Raw genomic sequence first — 25,125 nt, forward strand, 5'->3', positions numbered from 1 at the left:
ATACCTTGGGTTAGGGTTACGCCGAGACTACTTAGAATATAATATATTCACAAACAGAAGAGGAGCCACTCACAAAGCCAGAACACACACTTTCAGGGTCTTCAATATTTTAATCCCAGTTTATAAGAAAAAAATTGGGGTTTTAGTAGATATACCATAGACATAGACTATATACATTATTTTCTGTCTCTATTTTCTGTCTTGATGATTTTTGGAGGAAGTCTTTAGCATTGTAGCACAGCTAAAGTCCCTTTTTTAAAAGAATACACCATTTTCTGGGTCTCCATGAGTCACTGTGTTTGTTCGCGGCATAGTGATCTCAGGGTGGAAGCAGAACTGGATCAACAGGTTCAGTAGGAGAACAAATACAGGTGCATTTCCTCCATATAAACAGGCAGAGAGAGGGAGAAAGAGAGAGAGAGAGATTAAAAACCCAAATCGCAAGTTGTTTATTGGGAAAAGGTAAAAAAAAAGTTGCCTATAAAAGTGAACACTTTGCATTAAAATTAAAAATCTACCCAAAAACAAGACATTTATGTGATTACAAGAAAAACAGAAGACCTTCATACATTAAGAATGTGATTATCTGAGCAAAATCTATATTTCCTTCATTTATTGCTTTATTTATGTCTCTTTGCAGCTACTCCTTGGCAACAGGCCAAACTTAAATTCCTGAACCGTCATCGGTGGGTGACACGCAGCCCTTCGAGGAACATCAAATGTAAGTCTTTGACGGCGAAAGTGATTGAATCTCCTCCTTGTAACTTCCCCCAGATTTGTTTAGGAGGTACTTCACAGAGAGAGCGTCATCCTCTTTTGGTGGGCAGCTAGCACATAACAGCCCACCTCCCAACAGCAGCAGTGCCCCTGCCCCCCAGCCGATGTAAAGAGAGGCACCCAGCTCTCTCTTCTGAGCATCTATCAGCTGAGGGTTGTAAAAATCCTGGATGATGATGCTTGCAGTCCATGAAACTGCAATAATACAGAGCAATCCACTGATGATCAGCATCACGCCTGCCGCCACGGAAACCCTCGCCTTCACCCTCTTCTCTGGGATGAGGTTGGTGCACTTTCCACCAGCGAAGGCCAAGACGAGTCCAACGATGCCTGTGATGATCGACACCACCATCAGAGCCCGGGCCGCCTGCAGGTCGGGGCTCAGTGCCAGCATGGAGTCATACACCTTGCACTGCATCTGGCCTGTACTCTGGACCATACAGCTCATCCAGATGCCCTCCCACATGATCTGAGATGTCACTATGTTGGAGCCAATGAAGGCACTGACCCGCCACATGGGTGCTCCGCAGGTAATGAGCACCCCAATCCAGCCAAGAATTGCCAGGACACATCCAGCCATCTGCATCCCCATGGAAGCCATCGTCTTGCCCTTTAGAGCGCCTCTGAGTGAATATTAACAGCTGTCCAGGTGATAAACATATCATCTGAAGCACAATAAAACAAAGGGAGGTGTAGTGTTGGAGGCACTGATGAAGACGAGTTTAGCAGCATTCTTCATGCAATAGACAACATGGCTCGAGTGTAACCTAGAAAAAAGTAGATTAAATGAAAGATCATGCAAGGTTTTTAGTATATAGAGGTGAAAGGCCTCCCCCACAAATGGAATTAAATGCCCAGTTCTTGACGCCAACTCAAAGCAGTCATTTGGCTTTAAAATGGACATACTTAAGAAAATCTTTGCTGCTTGCAACTGAACGCTTTTATAAAACAAACGCATTTTAAAACCAGCAGGAAAGGGAAGTCATGAATTCAAAATCCTGCAAGCTATCAAAAATCTATTTGACTTAAGGAACACTTTATGAGAACACAAATAAAAAGTCTGCCCCCTGTGGTGTCCCATTTTTGGTATCACCTGTGTGATGTCTTAGGTTCCTCATATGAGAATATCCCTGAACTAAACTGTAGAGCCTTTGTATTTCCAGATATGGCTCATCAATAATCTCCAAACCAGTATAGGCACATTCTCCTCTGAATGGCGTGAAACCATGTCAAAAACAGCATAGGGTGTGTTCACACAAGTGAAGCACACTGTATCCTTCTGGGTGTGACGTCCTCACACGAGAAAATAGATCTTCCTGGAGGTTGTCCTGCTACAGAAAATGTGTATTCTTTCCTGTAAAGTTTGGGTTTTTCAATTTTCATTCCTCCAGTGACGGTTTTTAAACGCGCCAGTGTACAAAAACTGCGTGAAATAATTGTGTCACGCTTTTAAAAACAAAATCATCTAAGTTTAAAAAAAATAAACCTTACATTATTTTATGGAGTGAACCAATCACACCAGAAAATATTAACTGGGAATTCTGTGTGGGAATTGGAATCTGAATATTTAGTCTTGGAGAGATTTCCCGGTTCACTTCCTGTATGACGGTTGAGTGACGCAAACGCTTTGAAACAAGTTTGGCCAATTTCATCCTCAGAAACCTGCAAGATGTTTTGAATAGTTCCTGCTTACGCGGTTTTGAATAGTTCCTGCTTAGGCGGCAATCCTCATTCCTTTATTTAGTCACAAACACGGAAGTTTCCTTTTTTGGTTGATACCAGCATGATTCCTGAATCATAAACACTGACTGTTCAAACACTGTAGTTTGAGATCAACATTGTTCTGTTGTTCCTGTGTCAGAACTTATTTTAAGATCATTTCAGAAGAAAATCATTAAAGTAAATTGAATGGTGAGAAGAAACACACTGGCCAGATAAAGTCATTTGCTACAATGTTTTATTAAAAATCAGCAAATAGAGAATAAAACAAAATTATTTTCAACACAAGAAAGGAAAAAACACTTTACAGAATGACATCACACAGTGCTCTATACATATTTTCCTCCATATGAGACGGTGGAGAAAAAAACAGAAAAATAAGGTGTGATATAGCTTTTATATGTCCAGTATTTAGGCTGTTGCCAGCACAGACATTCCACAAAACAGGACCTTCTGTTCTTCATCTCTTATATTTGCTCTTCTAAACAAAAAGATCTGCATCTCTCTGAACTGAAATCAGCTTGCAGTGCCATCAGTAAGTCATGTGGACAAAAGATTCTCACAGAACCTGGAAAACTGGGGCCTCTCAGACGTAGGCTCGGCTGGTGGCTGTGGACCTGGCACCTGCATACTTGACTGGATACTCCGGGCTTTCTTTGGGTGGACAGGAACTGCACAGCAAGGCACCACCCAAGATGAGAAGTGCAGCGGTGCCCCAGCCAATGTAGAGCGCAGCCCCCAACTCTCTCCTTTGAGCGTTGGTCAAGATGGGGTTGTAGAAATCCCTGATGATGGTGTTTGCGGACCAGCAGACGGGAATTAGGACCATGACTCCGGCACAAATGAAGACGACCCCAGCTGCGATGGCCACCTTGGCTTTGGCGGTTGGGTCCTCCACAAAGTTGGTGCACTTGCCTCCTGCAATGCCCAGGATGATTCCGGCGGCTCCGATAATGATGGCGACGACCACGAGAGCTCTGGCGGCCTGAAGGTCCTGTGGCAGGGCCAGGAGAGAGTCGTAGATCTTGCACTGCATCTGCCCGGTGCTCTGCGTCACACAGTTCATCCATAGGCCTTCCCAGATCACCTGTGCTGTCACAATGTTGGCACCAATGAACGCCGTGACCTTCCACATAGGCAGAGCACACACAATGATGCTGCCCAGAAAACCGATGACTGCCAGGGTGAAGCCCAGCATTTGTCTTCCCAGCGACACCATGACGAGGTCTTGTTTGATTGACTCGGAAATGAAGAAAGGCAAAAGACTCTTCTGGAGCAGGTCAGTTCACCACGACGTCTGTAGTTGAATGAGGAGCGTGGCAGTTCGCCGGTGGTTATAAAGATGACATTGTGGAAGGTGGAGTTAAGAGGCCTTCCCTCTGAACCAGAAACCAGTACGAGTTACATACCCAACAAGATTCCTGGCATTGTTTGTATGTGGAAGTAGTTTCGACGAGATTTACATCCATCGTAAACGACTATGTAAATGAGGCCAATTTAGATGAGCCTCCGCTCGCTGGGGCAGCACAAGGCTAGGGGTTAACTATTGGTCAAAGGACTGGAAGATCAGATCCACTGGTTTCAGGTCAAAAACACCAACAAACTTGGCAGTATCACCGGATGTGACGTCAACAAATCTCTCATCAATCCTGCGTAAGCAGCAGTCACCCAACTGTTTAATCAACTCATTACAAAAAGTTCCCCCATTGTCACTGTTGATTGGTTCATTTACACAAACAAACACACACACACACACACACACACACACACCCAGTTTCACCTCTTCATGTTCAATATTTTATGGGATTATCATGAATCTCCATGAGGTAAAGTAAGAAACTGGTATACGTGAAAGGCTCTGGCCTGAATACGTCATTAATCAAACCAGAATGTTACCAAAATGACTCCACTCAGATGAGATAACATGTTACACTTTATTCAAATGCTTAGAAATACATGGCAAAATACAAGGAGCATCAACAAAAATCACATCACAAGAATTTTTTTTTTTTTACAAAATTACATTCATAAAATGTGTAAATTAATAGACTGACGTTGCCTCGTTCAAAAATGCAGCTTCCTGTCGTCATGTACACACGTTCGTTCAAGACTGTCTTCTCTCAGACACGGTCCAAAAGATTCTTTAAAAGCAAAATTAGTAATAATCAAAGTGTCATAGTAATTAGGGATACCAGTCCCTCGAAACCAGGGCTTTTGGTCAAGTCTTTTGTGTCCCAAAGTTTGCAGAAACCTCAGTCTGTTCTGGTCTCTGTCCTCTCGGTCTTCAGGGGTATTGTGCAGGAGCGTACGCAGAAGGTGCTGCATAAGGTTTATTGGGTACGTAGCTTGCAGTGCCTGTGTATGATCTGTTGGATGGGGGAACATATACAGGAGCGTACTGGGGGCCAGCATAGGGATAAACTGGTGCAGGTGGGTAGCCTGGGTATCCATACATTTGCTTTTGAGGCGGACACGACGTGGTAAGGACAATACCTCCGATCAGAAGAAACGCAGCCGAGGCCCAGCCGATGTAAATAGAAGCTCCAATTTCCCTCCGCTGTGTTTCAATGGTTAAAGGGTTCTGGAAATCTGTGATGCTGACGGCTGCGGACCAGCAGACGGGGATGAGGATCAGGACGGCAGAGACAATGATGAGACAGCCACTGATGATCACCACCTTCGCCCTGGACGATTCATTCTTGAGGCAACCGGTGCACTTTGCTCCGATGAAGCTGATGACGAAGCCGATGAAGCCGAAGATGAGCGAGATGATGACTAGGGCTCTGGCGGCTTGCAGGTCCGGAGAAAGTCTCATGACAGACTCGTTGAGCTTGCACTGCATCTGTCCGGTGCTCTGCATTACACAGTTCATCCACAGGCCATCCCAGATAATCTGACCTGTTACGATGTTGGCGCCGATGTAAGAGGTGACCCTCCACATGGGGATTCCACAGGTCACCGCGACCCCGATGAAGCCTATGAAGCTTAAGATCTGCCCTGCCACTTCCTTGGCAATCCTCCCCATGGTGAAGAGGCTTCTTTCCCGGCAAGAGACAGAGGAGTTTCTAGATTCAGTCCAGCTCTGTCGGAGTGAGACGGCTCTCTCTGATGCTCTCTCCGAGTACAGGAGGAGGGCTGTCCTGTTGTCTGGTGAGTTCTTCTGGCCAAACAAGATTTTTGTCCCCAAGTTAGAGGAGTGGCTCCTACTTTAAATAATGGCTTGTACTTGCTCTTGTTCTCTGACACACAGTTTTCTATGCAGATGTTGTTTTTTTTTGCTGAAGTTGAAGCTGGGAAATGATCAAATTACACCTCTCTTGGATGTTTTTAAAGTATTCTACTACCATTTAACAAAGAAAGAGATTTTACAAAGAAAGATATTTTTTATTTAAGGAAACTTCCTTGTTGGTTGCTGTGACACTGTCTGTCAACAGAAGTCTGACACAGAATGAATAATTGGCTTTTTTTCCTACCTGACGATAATATTTTGAAGTGATGATGCAGACTAAATGTTGTGCCATTAATCTATTGTGTAATGTTGGCTCCAACAACCACAGAGTCTTGAGTTTATTGTAGTTTAGACAGTTTAAACCTTTTAGTTCCCTCTTTTATTTATGAGCCTCAAAACTGTTTTGTTTTATACATATAATATATTAAATGACATTGAATCAAATTCAGATGACTTTCCTCCAGTGAATCTACATTATTATTACACTTGTCTTTATTTTAAGGAACAAAACATTGTGAGAAGAATAAATCTTGAAATTGTACAAGTTATTAAATGGGAATAAAGTATAAATACAAAAGGAGAGATGAGGAGGAGAATGGGAAATCATGTAACAACACACAAAAATAACTACTTCTGTTGCTCCCTTGACAACCAGCATTACTACATAAAAACATTCTGGACAGATATTTACATGTGAATTGAAATTGCAACACTAATTTAGGACGTGAATATTTTAATACAATGCAGGGAATTTTGTTATTGAGCCATCAAAGTGTGGCACAAAAACTTCATGCCCACACATGTGACTCTCAACAGTCAAATGGCTTAAACCCGCTGTGTGTGAAACTCGATGGAGGAAGAGAGGAAAGTCATTTCTGCACCGACAGTCAAAATGTGGAATCATCTTTTTGCAACATATCAGTTTTAGAATTTACTTTCCTACTTTTTCTTTTTTTATCAATCTCTCATGTCCATTCAGGAAGTGCTAATCCTCTTAAACATACTCTCTTGATGTAGACACTGACTTCACAGGAGTAAATTTGGGTACATAGTGGGGGTGTTGATGATGTTTGGGCGGGCAGTTCCAACAGAGCAGCCCTCCTCCCATCAGTAACAGTGCAGCCGCCGCCCAGCCGATATACAGCGCCGCTCCCAGCTCAAACCTCTGGGCTTCCATAAGCAGGGGGTTGTAGAAGTTGTTGACGATGCTGTTGGCAGACCAGGAGACGGGAATGAGGCAGAGCGAACCCGAGATGATGAAAAAAACTCCAGACAGGATGCAAGCCTTTGCTTTAGCCCGCTCGTCCTCGATGCAGTTAGTGCACTTCCCACCGGCGATGGACAGGACCACCCCGAAAATTCCCGTCAGGATGGAGATGACGATCATGGCACGAGCGGCCTGCAGGTCCCCGGGGAGAGCCAGCATGGAATCATAGACCTTACATTGCATCTGGCCCGTACTCTGCACCACGCAGTTCATCCACATGCCTTGCCACACCGTCTGAGCTGTAATGATGTTGGCTCCCACAAAAGCGGTCACCTTCCACATGGGCAGCGCACAAACTATGATGACCATAAACCAGCCGATCACAGCCATCGAGATGCCAATGATCTGAATCCCCTGAGAGACCATTTTCCTGGCTTTGCCCCCAGCACATTCAAATCCACGTGAAATGAGCAGAGTGTCCGCAGCTTGTTTTTATATGAGGCTGTGTGAGAATAAAGGACACTCACATGAGGGTCTGTGAAGGTGTCCTCACTTCTCACTGGCTGAGAGGAGTTTACATACAAACAGAGACCCGGTGACCTTCTGTTGTGCTGACGTGCCAAAATCCAAAGCTTGAAGGTCAGACAGTACAAATGCTTAAACATCATTATTTTCTTCAGGAACATCTTCCTCATTATTTCCAGGATGTGTGTAACCAGCTTCCAACTAAGAAGGATTTATATCGGTTAAGAATTTAGCAATATGTGTTTTGTTTCAGGTTTCACAGCAGTTTAAAAGTCAACTGGACAAAGACTGTCAAGCATTAATATTTAGCAAAAGCAGGATTCACATTTCATAGGAATTGTTTCATTTTATTTACTATTTAAAAGTGAAAATACTGGCAATGTTGTGGGTGGGTCGGCACTCCCTCCTACATTCAGTTATTTTTCTCCAAGTCTCATGAAATAACCTCTTATCTAGAATGTGAAGCCACCTTGTGGTGATGAACAAGGCTGCATTACTGTTTATTCAGTGTAACTCAGAGTTATGGTGTTATTATTATTATTTTATAAATCCAAATGTATCTGCTCATGGAGGTTTTCAAAGAATGTGTTGATTTCTTTGCATTCATCAGTAGTAATGAGTAGAAAGAAGGGTGGGGGGTGTATGTCTCATAATTCATTCCAATACTACAAATCAGAACTGCTCAGAATTTCTTAATCTGTATTGTTTATTTTTTTCCAATCACTTTTTTTGAAAGCAAAAAGGAATCCAAACCTGATGATTCAGCATTCATATATATTTTGTATTTACATTTAACACATACACATGAAATGCAATTATACTTAAAATATTTGAAAAGCATAAAAAACAAAGACAAATTGAAACAAAATATCACAAGATCTGATCTGCTTTCCTGCCCAAAATTCAATTCAGTTGAATTCAGTCTGTGGGGGAAAGAGAAAGTTGTGGCGTACAATGCTCCATCTTGGCTGCAGAAGAAAGCATCCAAGCAAGCTCTAAGAACAAATAAAATTACCCTGAAATGCAAAAAGAAATGAGATTAAATGGCGCCGATGCCATCATTCATCAAGTCTGTTCCCCCAGTCTCTTGGGGCTTGCCGTTTCTCTTTTCTCTTCTTAGACGTAGTCCTTGGGTGCAGTTGAACGAGCAGCTGAGAATTTGGCAGAGGAGTTATCCTTGGGAGGGCAGTTGGCACAGAGGAGTCCGCCACCGAGGATGAGGAGGGCTGCGGCACCCCAGCCGATGTAGAGTGCAGCTCCCAGCTCCCTTTTCCCAGCGGATGGTTGCAGTGGGTTATAAAAGTCCCTTATGACAGTGTTTGCTGTCCAGGACACCGGGATGAGGCACAAAAGACCAGCAATGATGAAGATTACACCAGCTGCTATGATGACTTTGGCTTTGGAGCTCTCATTCTCCACATAGTTGGTGCATTTGCCACCTGCGACGGCCAGTAAGATGCCCAAGATGCCAATCAGGATACAGACGATCATGAGGGCGCGGGCAGCCTGGAGGTCCCGGGAAAGGGCCAGCAGGGAGTCGTAAACCTTGCACTGCATCTGACCTGTGCTCTGCACCACGCAGTTCATCCAGATCCCTTCCCAAGTGGTTTGAGCCGTGATGATAACGGGGCCGACGAAGGCTGAGACTTTCCACTTGGGCAAGGCACAGGCAATAATAGTTCCAATCCAGCCAATAATGCCCAGACCAATGCCCAGCATCTGCATCCTAGCTGACACCATGGTTTCAAAACTTGATCCCAAAAGTAAAGTCTCTGTAGGTCAGGAAATCAAATGTTGAGGCAGCGCTATAGGCTCTGCCTTTTATACACTGAACTCACAAGGGGCTTGACATGCCCATAATGTCACCGGACATTATGGCGCAACAACCACATCTGGGGGCCACGCCCCCGACACTGGGCATGTGTCGTCATGTTGGGATTTTAGCATCAGTCACGTAATCATGGAATAGAAACAGGATCAACAGTGTGTGCCGAGTGCTGGCGAAACTTTTACGCGTTACCAACACACAACCACATCCTGACGCTGCAAATGTTGGTCATTGTGCCCTAGTTTTGGTGTCGTTTCATATTTTGTGCGGTCAACGATTAACAGTTAAAAATGCTAGTAAAGTTCTCCCCTTTCTCTCTCGCCTTCTGTTGTTAATTTCTCCATGCAGTTTTAAAAATGAAAGCATACAAAAGATAGTTTCCACATTGAAAACCCTGTATGACCATTTTGTCTGCAATAAACGAGAGAAAAAGTAGATCTTGCAGACAAATTCCTCTCTTTTAATGATCTCAATGTCTGGTCTTGCAAAGTAAGTTGAATTCATCCAGTGATCATATTTTGAGACACTTGAAAAAACACACTTGAAAATAAAAGCTACATGTAGAAAATAAGGAATTTCTTTACAAATGAAGTATTTTTAGAAGAGGTATCAAATTTAGTTTTTTGAAAATGCCATGCAGAGTATTAAATTCTATGTACTGACCTTGTTTTGATGCCAGACCTTATAGGACGAAGAGCTGCAGCCTCTCCAAAGAGGTTCTTGTGCACGCTGCAGGTTATGGGTTTGCAGACAGGGTTAGGGATAGATTCCTCGAGCAGCAAAAAGACAGCTGAACAGCCGTAAAGAAATGGCAAATGTAAAGTCGAGTGATTCTAGTTGAACGGAAAAACGAATGAATAGCGAAGGGGCAAAGGGAGAGGAAGAGAGAGAATCGGATTGTTTCAGAAATGAATAGAGGCAGTGTTTAGGGGCCAAAACTACCTTTAGGACTATAATGCCTCTATTTTATCCAAGGTAGTATCATTAAAGCTACTTTGGCCTGTCTGTGGAGATTGGGTTCCACCAGGCAGGGAGGCCAGGCAGGAATTTTAACAATTAAGAATCTGAGGAGAGATGGTTTCACCCTGAGATTAGTGCATGTTGTGAGTGAACCCCTTATGTTCTATATGATGGGACACAGAACATGTCACATGTATTTTGATTTAAGACCAGAATGCAAAATTAAGAGTCTGGAGGAGGCAAGCTCAATCATAAGTTATCTGATTGAAGTGATACTTAACCAGATGAACGACCACATCAAACTAAAATTGATAAAGCTCAATTTTTTTTCTTTTGGAAGCAGATCAAACTCCGCTGGTGACATGTTTTCTCGGGACGTCGTGAGAAAATGCCGGAGGGATCAGGAGCAACAGGGTGAGAGAGGCAAGTTCAGACTCCACAGATCCAAAACTTGCAGCATCATTAAGCGCATCAGCAAACACATCACCAAACCTGCAAATCTTGTTTAGTTATTTACAGTTTCTCACTTAAATCTCTTATTTTGGATTAAAATGTGACTGAGCAGAGTGAGACTGAAAAAATGAGGGATGGAATGTGTCTTTCTGAGAGGAGACCTTTTAAAAAGATGTAGACGTTGAGATACCATCAGACTAACGCGTGTTTCAAATTTGACAACACACACCTGATTGGCTCAAAGAGAATACAGCAGCCTCTGATTGGATGGGGGAAATGGAATGACTAGGCTAAAGAAGCAGGAAACATTCCAAAGGTTTAAATGTTGAGAAAGGATTATCTGAGTTATCATCATGCAGGTTTCGATTAGGACAAGCAGGAGCAGCATTGATGACTTGATATCATTTTAAGCATTTACAAATATACAGTTATGGCAGTCTGGATCTCTCAGGTTTTATCTTTTTTTTAAACTGTCCAGTTAGATATTGTCATGCTTCCCCATGGAGATAAACAAACTTGTTTCCATGTGTCACAGTGGGACACATGTGTGTGGGTGTGTGTGTGTGTGTGTGATGTCATCCCAGCCAAGCACGGGGCCATTGTTACAGGTGTAGTCACAGTTTCAGTTGGTAATCTAAGCACAGAAAGTACCTGTATCCTTGTTTATTCATCAATGATTCATGTGTGTCCTTCGACGTAGACGTCACATGACACAAAAGAGACTCTGAAGTCTTCCACGATTTCCCAATGTTCCTAATTTGTTTATATTTTAAACTATTACAAAATATTGGCTATTATAAGTGAATTGTTCATCACAAATCCTCCGATCCCGCCTGTGTGTTGAATCATTTAGGGTCGGAACACTTTAAATTCTTATTGTTGACCTCTTAAACATCATCTAAACCAACAGAATTCTAATGATTTCACCACACAAACACACACGAAGACATTTATATACATACCCCAACATATATACATAGATAACTGTTGTAAACTGAATCCTACAACCAAACCATGTCTCTAAGTTTGCTTAGGTTTGCTTATCTAAGTAGACACAGGTGTGGTGTGTGTTGATGTTAGTGAGGATGTCTGTGTGTGTATGCGTGTGTGTGTGTGTGTGTGTGTGTGTCTGCCACTTGGTGAGAGTAAGGAGTCTGAGACCGGGACCCCACAGTCCCACGGAAGCAGGCTACAAGTGGTGCAGGTAGACAGAATAACCAAGACATACCAAAGGACCGACCGTCCCCTGGACAACCACGATCCTTCCACCCCCAGGGAAGGGATAGGCCACACTCAGCCCTGCCAGAAGCCAGGTGCCCCAGGCAGCATATCTGGGGAGAGGCCCCACACCCCCTCGACCCAGGGCCTGCCGTCCACCAGAGAAACCAACGAATTGAGACGCTACACAGAGATTTAATAGACAGAAAGAAGCAAACAGCAACAAACACCTGTCGCCGACCACACAGAACCCCGTCAGACTTGTTCTCCTTTTGAACAGGGGATTGTTTTGCACCGTGCTCTACATGTGGCTACATGATCATTTCTAGCAACCTGTCTAATCCCATTGCTGCACCTGTAACACTTATTTTAACCAGCCAGACACTCTGATTTGTCCTGTTATAACAAGAAAAAACTAACAAGTCATTGACCAACTATCACTTGATCGTTAGCGTCCAGTAAACAGCATTCATGCACAACCAGCCATGTGTAAAATCTAGTGCACTGTGCTGCTTTTTAGTGAATATTATAAGTCATTATAAGCTTTAACATAATAACCATGACTTGGCTCCTTCTCTTCAAGTATAAACATTTAATTAGTGCTAACTCTGTTCCAGGTATCTTGACAGTATAAAAAAGGCTGAGGAAGATTCTCAGTGGTGGTTTAAAGTACAAGGTAACAGCAGATGTTACTGTTGGCCCTTTCAGTGCACTTTCTGTCTGGATTTGAATTCTCCACTGTTCTGAGCCCACAGAGCTTTACGTGGATAAAAGTAAACCACCAAGTTATCAGATGGGTGAGCATGAGGCATGTTCTGTTTCCTGGAAATCCATCAAAAGCAACTCACACTGAAAGAGTGGCTCCCTCTGCCTGTAAAAACCATCTTTACACCCCAAACATCACATTTTAATGCCATCTAACTCATACGTCCCTCAGTTGTCATGTGATCTGTTCTCACCCTGAAATGGAATTATATCACAACCTATGTTTATCTGCTATAGCTGCTTAATTAATAGTTATTTATGGATAATAAGCAATGTTTTTCCTAGCTTGACACAGGCATGACTGTTGTGCTGTGCACTGAACTATAAAAACTGAGGTCTTTTGTTCTTGTTGGAGGATGTGGGGTGTCCAGTGTGAGTGTGCATCTGAATAGGGGCTAAAACACAAGATAGTGGAGACCATTATTCTGTCCGCTGACCCAGGCGACCTCGCTTAATTGGAGGTGAGGGGTAAGAGATATAACCATCTGTTGGGGTTAGTTATTTCCATGCCGAGTTAGTCTTTACTTTAAAACATGAAACGCAGGATCATTGTGGGGGCCTTGTTGATGAAGCAATGATCTAAGCTACTGAGAATTACCCGAGATTGTTCCATAGAATTTGTAGGTATGAGTAGACGAGAGTTATTCCTGCTCTGTAATCAGGCAGGAGATAAATAGCATTGAAAAGAATCACCATAAACAATCAGAATCAGAATTTAAAAAAAATCCTTTTCTGAAGAGCAATAGACCCTTTTTTATGGTTATCATACGTCATTATCATACATCAGTTGCTTACATTGAAAACTTGTAAACACAACACTGCTGTAATGCTGTCTTCATTATAGCCTGAGGTGATTCAGAGGGCTTTCAAAAATCTGGATGCATTTTCCACATTAAATGTTTTATAAACTGCAAAAAACAATTTGCTGTTGAATCCAATGGTTTAAGGCAGTTTTGTAAAATATATAGGGTTAATAAAAAAGAGATGAAATAAAAATCTGTCAGATGCTATATTGAAGGTAAACGTGATGCCATGATCTTAAAGAGACTCCACCTTCAGTCGTCTATGCTCTACAAAGAAGGTAGAATCTGCTTCTCCCTCTCATTTTTTTCCTCACTTTGGTCAACAGGATCCAATATCGCCCTCATCTCAGTGGGTTTGGGACCGCCGGTGCACACAGAGGACTTTCTGTTCCTGGGAGACGGTCTTGCTCGGCTACTTCTTCATCCCCGGCTACAACTATGTACTCTGCAGGCTTGGAGATCCTCGGGATGGTCCTGGCTGTGGCCGGCTGGCTGGGTGTAATGGTGACCTGCGGCCTGCCTATGTGGCGGGTGGCTGCCTTCATTGGTCAGAACATTGTCATTTCCCAGGTGATCTGGGAGGGCTTGTGGATGAACTGTTCCGTGCAGAGCACCGGTCAGATGCACTGCAAGGTGCACGAATCCATGTTGGGACTGTCGGTGGACTTGCAGGCGGCCCGTGCCTCGGTTATTATTTCGATGGTGCTGTGCATCGTGGGTATCGGGCTGTCCGTGGCTGGGGCCAAGTGCACCAACTGCAGCCGCGATGTGAACAGCAAACCGCGGCTGGTGGTGGCTGCTGGAGTAACCTTTGTGGTTGCTGGACTGCTGCTGTTGGTAGCCGTGTCCTGGACAGCGCACGTGATCGTGCTGGGCTTTTATGACCCGCTGCTGGAGGAGACGGGGAAGAGGGAGTTCGGTAATGCTCTGTACTTCGGCTGGGCTGCGTCCTGCCTGCTCATCATTGGAGGAGCCCTGCTCTGCTGCTCCTGTCCGCCAAAAGCAGCTTCAGCATCAGGTGGTGGAGAGTCCATGCCTCCCCGCCTCAGTTACCACCCTGTCAAGAGTGTGTCGGTCAACGGTTACACCAGAAGAGATTATGTGTGAGCACACGACCCGCCAACGTGCACGAGGTGGATTTTACTGTGGAATCTTGAGCTCATATATGTAACATTGTGATGTGGCTTGTTCATTGTATTATGGCAGTTTCTCTGGAGGTGACATTAGCTTTTTATATCATATTTTATTTTTAAATATTAGCAAAGATCAATTTACTGCAGATGTGTTGAACAAACCGATCAAGACGAGTCAGTATTTCTTATTGAAACAACTTATTGATTGAGTAGAAATAAAGTGAAATGCTTTTATTTTGAATGTTTTTGTGCTTTTATTGAATGCATTCACAGATTAAGTGTGCAAAAACCTGCACTTTGATATACAAGTATCATCACAGGTGCAAGCTACTAGTGAGTCTGACCAATGAGAGCTCTGCAGACATCAGAATGGGGTATTTTATTGCAGGGTAAATGGAGAAAGAAACAATGGGTGGTTTGTATGAAGGCATGCCTCAGTTCCCCTGCCATTGTATCCCTCCAGTTGCAAAAGAGAAACTCACTCAAAGATAAAACCCTCAAGATTCAGGGGGACGTAATCAGCACTGCAACCCTGTCAGAATGAACTATAAAGGCCTCCTTGTGTGGGTGGTTCGCAAATGTTTCTGTTCCACACGGGACTCAAAAAGCCACTTCAAAAAAAAAAAAAAAAGATGAACAAAAACCTAAAAAGTCAGGTAGGACACAAGTGTTTCTTAGTGACTTGTGTAATATCTTCAAATATATTTACCAAATCCCTTTTTGTGTGCCTTCATCATCTTTTTCATCCAAATTTTGTAAAAAAAAAAACAACAAAAAAAAACATGATTATATATATATCTATGTATATTATATACTCAAGCTCACATGTGCAATAGTTTGAACGGAGGTTGCACCTCCTGATGCACTCTGACCTTCAGAACAAGGACAGTGATAAGACCCCCCCCCCCCCCCCACCCCCACCACAACCAACCTTTAGCACACACAGGTAGATAATGGTGTCTGGTGAAGGCCGGGTTGCTCTTTTTTGGCTATTTATGTATCAGGTCAGAGACTCGGGCATTTCTTTTGAAACATGTCTACATTGTTAAAAGGTTTTCAGTCCCGTGTGCAGTCCATCAGCAAACTCAGCACTGAAAGATCAGCAGTGTTTTGCTCTTGTTTGTGCTGCCGTTGCAACATGTGGCCTCGCTGTGGCAAATTCTCATGGCAGGATGTGGGAAAATGTTCTCACTGCCCTGAGGGAAGCACACGCAACTGGAAATGAGTCATTGACAGATTCAGAGATGAAATAGATCATTAAAATCTTTCAGACCTTCCTCAGAACCGGAGGAGGATGCTTTTATCAAAATACTTGGACGGGCAGTCTCCATGGACGCGTGCAAACATGAGCTTCTGATAATCGCGTCTACAGAAGAACTCGTTAACCCCTTTGAAACCTTCTGACCACTTCGGTCATCTATTCTGAGCGTCTGACGTTTCAGAACTTTGCATCTTTCCAGACAAGTCCGATGAGGATCCCACAGCCATGAGTGCAGCATCTTCCCCGATCAATCATTAATTTATTGATCTCCGCCTCGTGTTATCCTTTAACTGCCCCAGCCTACAGAATCCCTCAGTCTGTTTGCTGTTCCCTCACCCAAATAGTTGGGAGAGCTACCGAGACCGAGAGGGTTGAATGATTAATCTGAGGCTGTTTACATGTGAGTTTTTGGTTTTTTTTGGACATTCCAAAAAGGTGATCATTTAAACTGTATCTGAACCAATGGCCAAGTGACTCCACCTTCTCTGCCCCAGGAAGTGACCGCATGCATATATCTGTAATCACCAGTCTGGAGAAGACACTTAATACTGACATCAACAAGGCCTCCGCACGCATTCACTGGCACACATGGCTTCAGTGGGACTGGAGATACTTGGAGTAAGTCTGGGCGCCCTCGGATGGATTTTGGCCATCGTGTCCTGCATCGTGCCCATGTGGAGAGTGTCAGCATTTATTGGGATGAACATCGTCACAGCTCAGATCACTTGGGAAGGCATCTGGATGAACTGCGTGGTCCAGAGCACGGGTCAGATGCAGTGCAAAGTACACGACTCCATGTTGGCTCTGAGCGCGGACCTCCAAGCTGCTCGCGCGCTCACTATCATCTCCATCGTGCTGGGCGTCATGGGAATTGTGGTGGCCATGATGGGTTCAAAATGCACCAACTGTGTGGGAGAAGACTCGGCCAAGGCTCGGGTGATGATAGCTGCTGGGGTGGCGTTCCTCCTGGCTGCTCTGACCCAGCTAGTTCCTGTTTCCTGGTCTGCCCATCACATCATCATGGAGTTCTATAATCCAATGATACCCGAGACCCAGAAGAGGGAGATTGGTGCGGCTCTTTACCTCGGCTGGGCCGCAGCTGCATTCCTGCTCATCGGAGGGGGTGTCCTCGTTTCCAGTTGCCCAAAGCCACCAGCGAAAAGATACGGGCCATCAAACATTACGTACCCCCAGAGCAGGTCGATGGTTCCCAGTGTTTATGACAGGAGAGACTATGTTTGAGCGTCCAGCAGCCTTTTTGTTACCTTCTAAATTGAGGGGGGAAACTCAGTGTTGGTCTATAACACATCTGTCCTACACTGATACTCTTGTCATGAACTTACAATACTAACAATGTATATAACAATACCTTTAGGTTTCTGGTCATGTGGGTCTTGTATTTTATACAGTATTTTATACAGTAAGAAACTAAATGTAATATGTGTCATTTTATTTTTTTAAACAGTTTGTTCTACTTTTAGTACTGACTGTTCTGAACAGACCCATGATTAAAACTTTTTAGTGGTAATAATACGTACTATAGGACAATGGTATTAATGTGTTCATCTGAAATGTTGCTGTTCTCTTTTTATTAAAAGGCCTTTGTTTTTTAAATGAAATGGTTATAATCGTTCTAATTTGACAGGTTGGCTCCTCCAAAATAACACATTTAAGAAATCCGTAAGACATTTGATCTTTCCACTGACCGGTCGGAGGCGGCGCACGTAAGCAGCCATCAGGTGGCTGAGCGGGAGCCTCCCTCCCACCTGGCTGTCTCCCATATGTCTGTTGGCTCTGTGATAACAAGAGCCGCTACTTTGTCAGCTTCCCCACATTATCTGAACGGCCTTCCCAGACAATGGAGCTGTTTCATATCAGAGGAGGACAGAGGCGGGGGGGTTGTCATCACTCAGCTTTAGAATGTTGGGGGGGGGGGTCATTTCTAGGCAGACACACTGAAGAATTTCAAGGGCGTTCTGCAGACAGAGTCATTAAGGGCCATCGAACCCGACGCTGCCGTTAGGTGAAGCTCTTTTCCCGAAAGTGAAGGACTTCCCACTTTTATGTTTTCCCAGTTGCATCATTTGGTAACATGGTTAAAAATGTTGCTAAAATATTCCAGGATGCCACAAACATCTGTGGTCATTGTGCTGCGCTGCGATGCTCAGCATAAACACAATCTCTCACATAGCTCGTAACCCTTGGGTTTGTTTTTGTTTACTTCAACCAAACACCAGTTTGCCCTTTCAGCCGTAAAAGGCTCTTTGTGGCCAGGCCCATTGTGAAGTTAGCTGTAAGCTGATAGCAGACTGGATCCAGGTTCTTCCATCCCTTTTGATGATGTCAGCTCCTTGAAGGACTCCTCCCCTCCACCTGTTTTATAAAGGATGCAGCCAAGGTCCAAGCAGACGATCGCCACACGGCCGTAGATGCACGTCAGAAAGCTTCATTTGTCCAGGCTGCTTCTATCCTATATTTATTTTAGTGTTATTAGGACTGTTTGCAGTCTTCTCTAAGGGCTGTCAGCAGCAGAAGAAAAAGAGGGGTCAGAATGTCTGCAGGGCTGGAGTTGATAGGCATCTCCTTGTGTGTTTTGGGATGGATTATTGGTATCGTAGCGTGCGCCCTACCCATGTGGAGGGTGACAGCGTTCGTGGGCAGCAACATCGTGACAGCTCAGGTCATCTGGGAAGGCCTGTGGATGACCTGTGTGGTGCAGAGCACTGGCCAGATGCAGTGCAAGGTCTATGACTCCATGCTGGCCCTCTCCCAAGACCTGCAGGCCGCCCGCGCCCTCACCGTTATAGCCATCCTGTTAGCCATCCTGGCCGTGATGATTGGCATCGCCGGGGCCAAGTGCACCAACTGCATTGAAGAGGAGGCATCTAAAGCCAAGGTGATGATCATCTCCGGGGTTTTCTTCATTGTCTCTGGAGTGATGCAGCTCATTCCAGTGTCCTGGTCAGCCAACACCATCATCAGGGATTTCTACAACCCTTTGATCACCGATGCTCAGCGGAGGGAACTCGGCGCCGCGCTCTACATCGGCTGGGCGGCCGCTGCCCTCCTGATTCTTGGCGGCGGGCTGCTCTGCTGCTCCTGTCCTCCACGCGAGACCAGATACAACCCTTCCAGAATGGCCTACTCCGCCTCACGGTCAGCAGGCGGTCCAGCGATAGAGAGAAAAGACTATGTTTGAATGTTTCTGAGCAAAAGACCTCAATGATTCTTAAATTTGCTGTCCAGCGCCGAAGCCAAGGTGCACTGAGGAACTGAGCTCACGGGAATAAGGAGACTCCACAGTGAAGGATGTGCTTGTTTTTGCCTTGAATGCATTGAACCTCCTGCCTTAACCGAGTTAAGCTCTTTGTTTTACAGAAAGAAATACAGTAAAGAACACCGAGTTGAAATGTTCTTTTAAGTGGTTTCAAAGCTCTGCTGCGCTTTCAATGCTCAACACACCAAAAATACTTTTTATTCGGAGCTGCCTTCTTCATTTTTTTCCATGCTGTAAACACGTCTGTGATTATTTTCTGTTCCCACTTCACGTAAAATATAGTGAAAACTACATGTGAAACAACTGCAACCTGTGCTGTAAATACTGTCATCAATAATTCCGTGTAACAGTCGAGGAAGAGCAGAAGTTCATTCAATAGGTCGTGGAGTATGATAAGGTTGGAGATGGAAGAAGACGTGCGCTGAAAAGTTCATGAATTAAAGGAACCTGTGTTTTATACCTGCAGTATATGTAACTCCCAAGTATTAATAAACAGTCTTGTTGCCTAATTTCCTGTCCGGTCTCGTTTGTATTGAACAGAAGCCAGTAAACTCGGTAAAGGACCAGGTACAAAAGCATCATGACACCTAACCCAGAAGGTTTCCAGCTCCTGGCAATTTAACCGCACACGCGCTAAATAATTATCCACAGTATCGGTTAGCAGCCAGAGGTGAGAAGCTGCAGCTCAGAGAGGTGACGTGGTGCCAGGCTGCGTGATGCATTTATTTTCCAGTCTTTGGCCAGTGAGCTTTAGATTTTTGGTTTGCAGACTTGTCCAAGCCCACATCACATACTTACCCCATTACACACTTGTGGGAGCTGCCCTGATATCACCAGTACTCAGCCCTTCAGGCTTCACCCACACAAGGATCCTCACCTGACAGCATCATGAAACCTTAATGAGCAAACACAGTAAACATGGAAGAGCTGGCCATCTCTCTAGTTTCTTTGTCTCAGGTATCAACATCTGCTTGACATCTGGTCATGATAACATCAATTAAAGGCTACTAATGAAAGCTCCTTGCATAGAAACAAAGCTTCACAGCCTCGCACGTGTGTGCGTTCATTGCAGTGAGCAGCACTTCCTGTGTGCCGTTCCAATGACTTGTCAAAGGACCTCAGGGTGGTTTGGTCATTGTTAAGCTAATCATTGATTCTACAAATGTGTGTTTAGTATCAACAGAAGGCATTACACGGGTTTCATTTTCAATTGGTAGCAAAAGAGATGTTCCATTCTTTACATAAATGTGTCTTTCAAGCAAAACCTTGGGAGAAAGAGAATAAAAACTCATATAAAAAGGGACAAAATGGCCACAACTAAAAAAAAAATGAAAAAAGTGAACGCAAACGGAGAATTGGGAGAAAGCGGAGAGTTCTGTGAACCTCTCTGGACACGCTCCACCAACTATGCTCGGGTCACGTGACCGATACTGGGGAATGTGAAGGGCAGAGACGTTACCTGGCACCTGAAGCCACAGAGGAAACCCCCCCCAACTTATCTGAAAATAACACAGCCTGCCTGTGTCCTGTAAGTGGGAACTCACCTGGTGTTTTTTTAGGCTGGTGCAGCAGTTTTTACATCCAAATACGGACAATATCTGTCATGAAAGGTTGGTCTTTACGTGACATGAGGGTAACTAAAGCAGTTTGTTTAATGTGAATCATGAATCAGACTTTAATGATATATTAAATTAGTCACAAGAAAAGCATTCATTTTAATAGATCTCCTTTTCCAGTGAACACAAACCCACAAGGACAGGGTTAGCATTAGGGTTAGCATTAAGGTAACATTAAGGTTAACATTAAGGTTAACATTAAGGTTGGACCTGTTAAATAAATATATTCTCTTCTTTTTTGTGCTTTGGCAGATAGACTAAATACACTGGTATCTGGAAATAATACAGAAAAGATGGATTTTTTCCTTAATCTCAAAGGCAAATAGGTAATTCACAAAAATGTAAATAATGTTTTAAAGATGTGAATGTTAGTTTGCAGCAACAAGGAAGTGTTAAAAGTGCTAAATGTCGGAAGGGATCATATACTTATTTATCTTTACCAAAATGTTAGAAGAATGCAGAGGGAGGACTGTTTAGCAGAAATGTGCTGGTGGGGATTTTTATTTTATTAAACCCTGGTGGCAACACTCCTGCAGCTGTGTGCAGCTGTGAGCCAGTTGTGCTTTAATTCCGCCCCCTCGGTATTTTTTAGTTGTTGTTTTTTCTACTTTCCTTTTTTTTGCAAATAACTCTAAAAGGATCAAATCCACTAAGAACTGTAGCAATGCACTGATCAGGAAGACAGAATTTTAAGGTGTTCAAAATCAACTTTTGTATAGGTAATGTAATAATAACTGTTTTTAACTAGTGGGTGTTTTGGTGGAATGCTGGCCCATCACAGCTAACATAACTACAGATAAAAGTCAAAATAACATCCTCCCTTACATTCCAGCAATGAATCCATCATAAGAACAGATAAGAAATTCATTTGCATCACTTTGAGTTATGTAATCATGTTTTTGGAGAACAATGTCAGAAGAAGCTGGGGTTCAGGTTAGCAGTATTATTACTATTATATATATATATAACTTTATATAATGTAATTTTCTAATATTATTATATTGCGTAAATAACGACAGTTCGGTCTCATCTCATTTAATTTGAATCATTTCAAAATTGAGTTCTCGCCCGCCATCTAGTGGCAAGAACAAGTAATAACGTGCAAAATTCAGCACAATTTCTTAAACTAGTTTTAGGTTAAAAGTGAAAATAGGTCTTTGCATATAGTTTACACCGTTTCATCTCAATTTAAATCAGAAATGAAACATCGTGGGCTGCATGACTCGCCTAATTCTGACCTGCAGATGTGTGCAGTAAATAAGGAAAACACTTGGAGTAAATGGAAGTGTTTTAATTAGATTCATTTATGTTTAATTAAAAAAGTTGTAAAAATTGAAGTTGAAAGAAGTAAAGAAAAGGAGAAACAGTATTTTCTAGAAGAAAACCTCGCCCATTTTTTTCCCACAGACAGGACAGAAATGAGATGATTGCACTGATAGAGGCTTCACAGGTATTCGTGCGGATTGCTGAGAGGTGCGTACAGGTATGAGCCGTCGTCCTCTTCATAAATGATGGCCACAGTCTCACCTGCATCTGACATGGCTGCACCCGTCTGCATGTAGGCCTGAGAGGGGACAACAGAAAATACATTTTTCATTTTTTATGCTCTATGACTCCTTCAGAATTTTAACTTGATTCTAAACCTATGATTTATGTCTTGGGGAAATTATGCGTTCTATCTGTAAGTGCTTCAAGCCCACCACCCTCTCTAGAAGCTGGAGTCGCTCTTCATTCAGCAGGTTGTTCTGCCTCAGCTGGCTGACTGTGTTCTCCAGTCCCACCAGTTTGTCCAGATGTCTGCGATGTCGCTGCTGCAGCATTTTCACTTTCTTCTGCAACTCCGACACGATCACCTCCAGCTGCTCCTTACTCAGACTGTTCTTGTGGTAGCTGGCGGTGTAGTAATCACAAATTTTGAAAGCTGTATTACATTAAAGCGCTTATTCAAGAATGTTTCCCAATTAAAGATGTGAAAAAGTCAAGAAAACGGTTCCCACCAGTGCTCTTCTAGCTGGTGGTTCTGCCATTCCATGCTGTCCTCCTCTGACTGTCCATCGTCTCCCTCTCCCTCATCCGTGTCCAGTCGGTCCACTTTGAGAACCAAGGACTTGGGGGAAGGTGGCACATGTTTGGACACTATCGGCAGTGTCGACGTGATGGGTTTAGAGCTCAGAGCTGATGACAAAACTGTATCTGGGGGAATATTCCACTGGGTAAAAATGTTGCTTGGTAAAATGTTTGGTATCGTCTCAAAGTACGTGATTACTTCCTGTCCTTCCTGAGCTACCTGTCCTTCTTGGACATTGGAGAGGTGCTCTGGTGTATGACTAAGATCCTCAACATAAAGAGAGGCTTCATCTAAGCAGCCAAGTGCGGATTCATCCATGACCAGCTGGTGGCCCTGCATTAGGAGAGCAGCTATAAGCTCATCTGGTTCTCCCCTAGAAAGGTTCTCTGCCATCACCACCACCTCTGTGCTGCTGGCACCGTTAGCCCGATCCTTCTGGAATAACGCTAAAGGGAAATTCACTCCTGTTGCTGGCTGGTTCGGGTCTGTCTGGCGAGAACAGTCAGATGACTCCACCATGCTGGTTTCTCCCTGCTGCGATGGGGTGACGGTGATCTCATACAGATGTACCGTTTGCAATGTCTCTACAGCTTCTGCTGCAAATGACCCATCCTGCAGCACTGTTTCACTATCAGGCTGTTTGGACTCCTCGCTGGGATCAGCAGTGGTTGACTTCTGAAAAGAAAACAGGACTATTTATGCTTAAACTTGACATGAAAGCTTTGCTGTAACCAAACACTTCACTGCTAATATCATGTGCGAGGTGGCCAAAGCATCATATATCAAACAATGTCAGGTCTAATTGCAACCATATTGCATAAAGCTGCAAGTGCTAACATGGTCGCAGCATTGGAGTATTCAGCAGAATATCAGTGCTGGTCTTACCTTCCCAGTAAAGCCCTAAAGTTCAATATTTACTTTATTTCCATTTACCTGGTTTTTCTGAAAGACGGTCGGCACGGCGTCGTTTTCAAGGTAACGAATGCCCCATCGCATTTTGAAACACTCTGGAGCAAAATGTTCGTGGCAAATATAATGGTATCTCGACGGCGTCCAGTTTTCCCGACCCATGTTCCTCAGCCACTGTTGCAACCGGTCTGTGTCCTGCAGAGGAAACCTGGGATTGAGGACCAAAACGTGAGATCGTTCCCCAAAGTGAAATATTTCAGCTGAAGCACAACTGGGAGTTATTCCAGAGTGATCATGTACATATGAAATTAAAACACGTATGCCAAATTTTGATCAACAACAACTATAGAAAATTGATATTTTTAAAATAACAACAGTATTTGATATTGGGCATAGATTTTAAATTACTCTCTCGAGTATCACATGATGTTACAGGTACTGCCTTTACCTTGAATATATGGAACATAAACTGCTTCAATAATATAAAATACGAGATTTATCAAAAGCAGGTGAAAATGCAACATATTGTCACCTCCAGGAGTAAGATGACATCGTCACAAAACTCCGTTTCAACACGAAGCTTTAGAAATCTTTTAATGGTATCTCGTCTCAAAGGTCAGAAAAAGCTTGCCAGGTTAGCAAGATCGAGGGGGATCGAAAAACTGATGATCTGTGTCAGTAAATACAACGTTTGGAAGAAAAGCCATATTGTTAAAGAATGACTCATCCTTTCGGGATCCTCAATGGTTCCTCTAACACCCTCATCGGAAGTAAATTGTTAGGTTAAAAAAGAATTTAAAAAAAATAATTAAAGACGTGTCTTACTTGTAGAAGCTCTTCCTGACTGTGCCCGGCCCGGAGTCATTTTTGCAGTTTGGCACCGAACAATGTTTGGGCATTTGTGGTCGGTGATCCCTCCGTGTCCTGCTGGTTTAGGAACAAGGTGAAAGCAAACTCGTGTACTGTTGTCAAGTCGTGGCGCTTAGTTGACGCCTTTACAATCAGCTGTTAAAGCCGTTGACGTCAAATAACTGCGACAACACACGTCGCCCGTGCAATTTACATTATATTGATACGTCTTTTCCTTCCCTTAAGGGTGTGTGTGCGTACGTGTGCTCTCGGATTTCAAAAATAATTAAGCCATAATAAGTCTTTAAGAATTTTACAATATTGACTATTTCTGCAACAATGTATAATTTCTTACAGAGAGAACATTTAAGATATTCACATTGGTATACCAACAGTAAAACGTTTATCAAAATGAATAAAGTCTCGCTATTGATGTTCAGAGCTCACTTTTTATGTTTATAATGATGCAGCTTATTTTATACATTATATAGCTTTAGCTGTTGGCTAGCCGACTTTCCTGCTCACAAC

At 43.5% G+C, this 25,125-nt stretch overlaps 6 protein-coding genes across 10 annotated transcripts; 2 read left to right on the forward strand and 4 right to left on the reverse strand.

The window, feature by feature from the left end:
• Nucleotides 1-64: 64 nt before the first annotated feature.
• Nucleotides 65-3,818, reverse strand: LOC130534652 (claudin-4-like). 2 transcript variants are annotated; one of them, XM_057049024.1, is made up of 2 exons: nt 1,684-2,052; nt 65-1,544 (listed from the first exon to the last, which is right to left on the reverse strand). In XM_057049024.1, exon 2 carries the CDS (start codon nt 1,376-1,378, stop codon nt 716-718), a length of 663 nt encoding a protein of 220 aa, XP_056905004.1. In that variant the 5' UTR covers nt 1,379-1,544; nt 1,684-2,052; the 3' UTR covers nt 65-715. The 2 variants fall into 2 exon arrangements, with proteins under 2 accessions (XP_056905004.1, XP_056905005.1); XM_057049025.1 differs by lacking the exon at nt 1,684-2,052 and adding an exon at nt 3,233-3,818 and having other exon boundaries at nt 250-1,381.
• A 593-nt stretch (nt 3,819-4,411) lies between these two features.
• Nucleotides 4,412-7,407, reverse strand: LOC130534661 (claudin-3-like). The gene is made up of 3 exons (XM_057049036.1): nt 6,889-7,407; nt 5,918-5,920; nt 4,412-5,534 (listed from the first exon to the last, which is right to left on the reverse strand). The coding sequence occupies exons 1-3, from the start codon at nt 7,356-7,358 to the stop codon at nt 4,781-4,783; spliced, it is 1,227 nt and encodes a 408-aa protein (XP_056905016.1). The 5' UTR covers nt 7,359-7,407; the 3' UTR covers nt 4,412-4,780.
• Nucleotides 7,408-8,145: 738 nt separating this feature from the next.
• On the reverse strand, nt 8,146-9,291 carry LOC130534657 (claudin-4-like). The gene has a single exon (XM_057049032.1). The coding sequence runs from the start codon at nt 9,195-9,197 to the stop codon at nt 8,574-8,576; it is 624 nt and encodes a 207-aa protein (XP_056905012.1). The 5' UTR covers nt 9,198-9,291; the 3' UTR covers nt 8,146-8,573.
• A 4,572-nt stretch (nt 9,292-13,863) lies between these two features.
• On the forward strand, nt 13,864-17,497 carry LOC130534662 (claudin-3-like). Its single transcript, XM_057049037.1, has 2 exons — nt 13,864-14,403; nt 16,441-17,497. Exons 1-2 carry the CDS (start codon nt 13,923-13,925, stop codon nt 17,118-17,120), a joined length of 1,161 nt encoding a protein of 386 aa, XP_056905017.1. The 5' UTR covers nt 13,864-13,922; the 3' UTR covers nt 17,121-17,497.
• Nucleotides 17,498-18,271: 774 nt separating this feature from the next.
• LOC130534654 (claudin-3-like) lies at nt 18,272-19,664 on the forward strand. Its single transcript, XM_057049028.1, has one exon. It carries the CDS (start codon nt 18,430-18,432, stop codon nt 19,075-19,077), a length of 648 nt encoding a protein of 215 aa, XP_056905008.1. The 5' UTR covers nt 18,272-18,429; the 3' UTR covers nt 19,078-19,664.
• A 2,377-nt stretch (nt 19,665-22,041) lies between these two features.
• Nucleotides 22,042-25,045, reverse strand: LOC130534620 (THAP domain-containing protein 5-like). 4 transcript variants are annotated; one of them, XM_057048967.1, is made up of 5 exons: nt 24,574-25,045; nt 23,773-23,956; nt 22,769-23,511; nt 22,472-22,661; nt 22,042-22,335 (listed from the first exon to the last, which is right to left on the reverse strand). In XM_057048967.1, exons 1-5 carry the CDS (start codon nt 24,645-24,647, stop codon nt 22,216-22,218), a joined length of 1,311 nt encoding a protein of 436 aa, XP_056904947.1. In that variant the 5' UTR covers nt 24,648-25,045; the 3' UTR covers nt 22,042-22,215. The 4 variants fall into 4 exon arrangements, with proteins under 4 accessions (XP_056904947.1, XP_056904946.1, XP_056904948.1 ...); XM_057048966.1 differs by having other exon boundaries at nt 22,475-22,661; nt 22,769-23,514; nt 24,574-25,004; XM_057048968.1 differs by having other exon boundaries at nt 22,769-23,514; nt 23,773-23,943; nt 24,574-25,003.
• Nucleotides 25,046-25,125: the final 80 nt, after the last annotated feature.

This window comes from Takifugu flavidus, chromosome 12 (genome assembly GCF_003711565.1).
Source record: "Takifugu flavidus isolate HTHZ2018 chromosome 12, ASM371156v2, whole genome shotgun sequence".
Taxonomy (NCBI): Eukaryota; Metazoa; Chordata; class Actinopteri; order Tetraodontiformes; family Tetraodontidae; genus Takifugu; species Takifugu flavidus.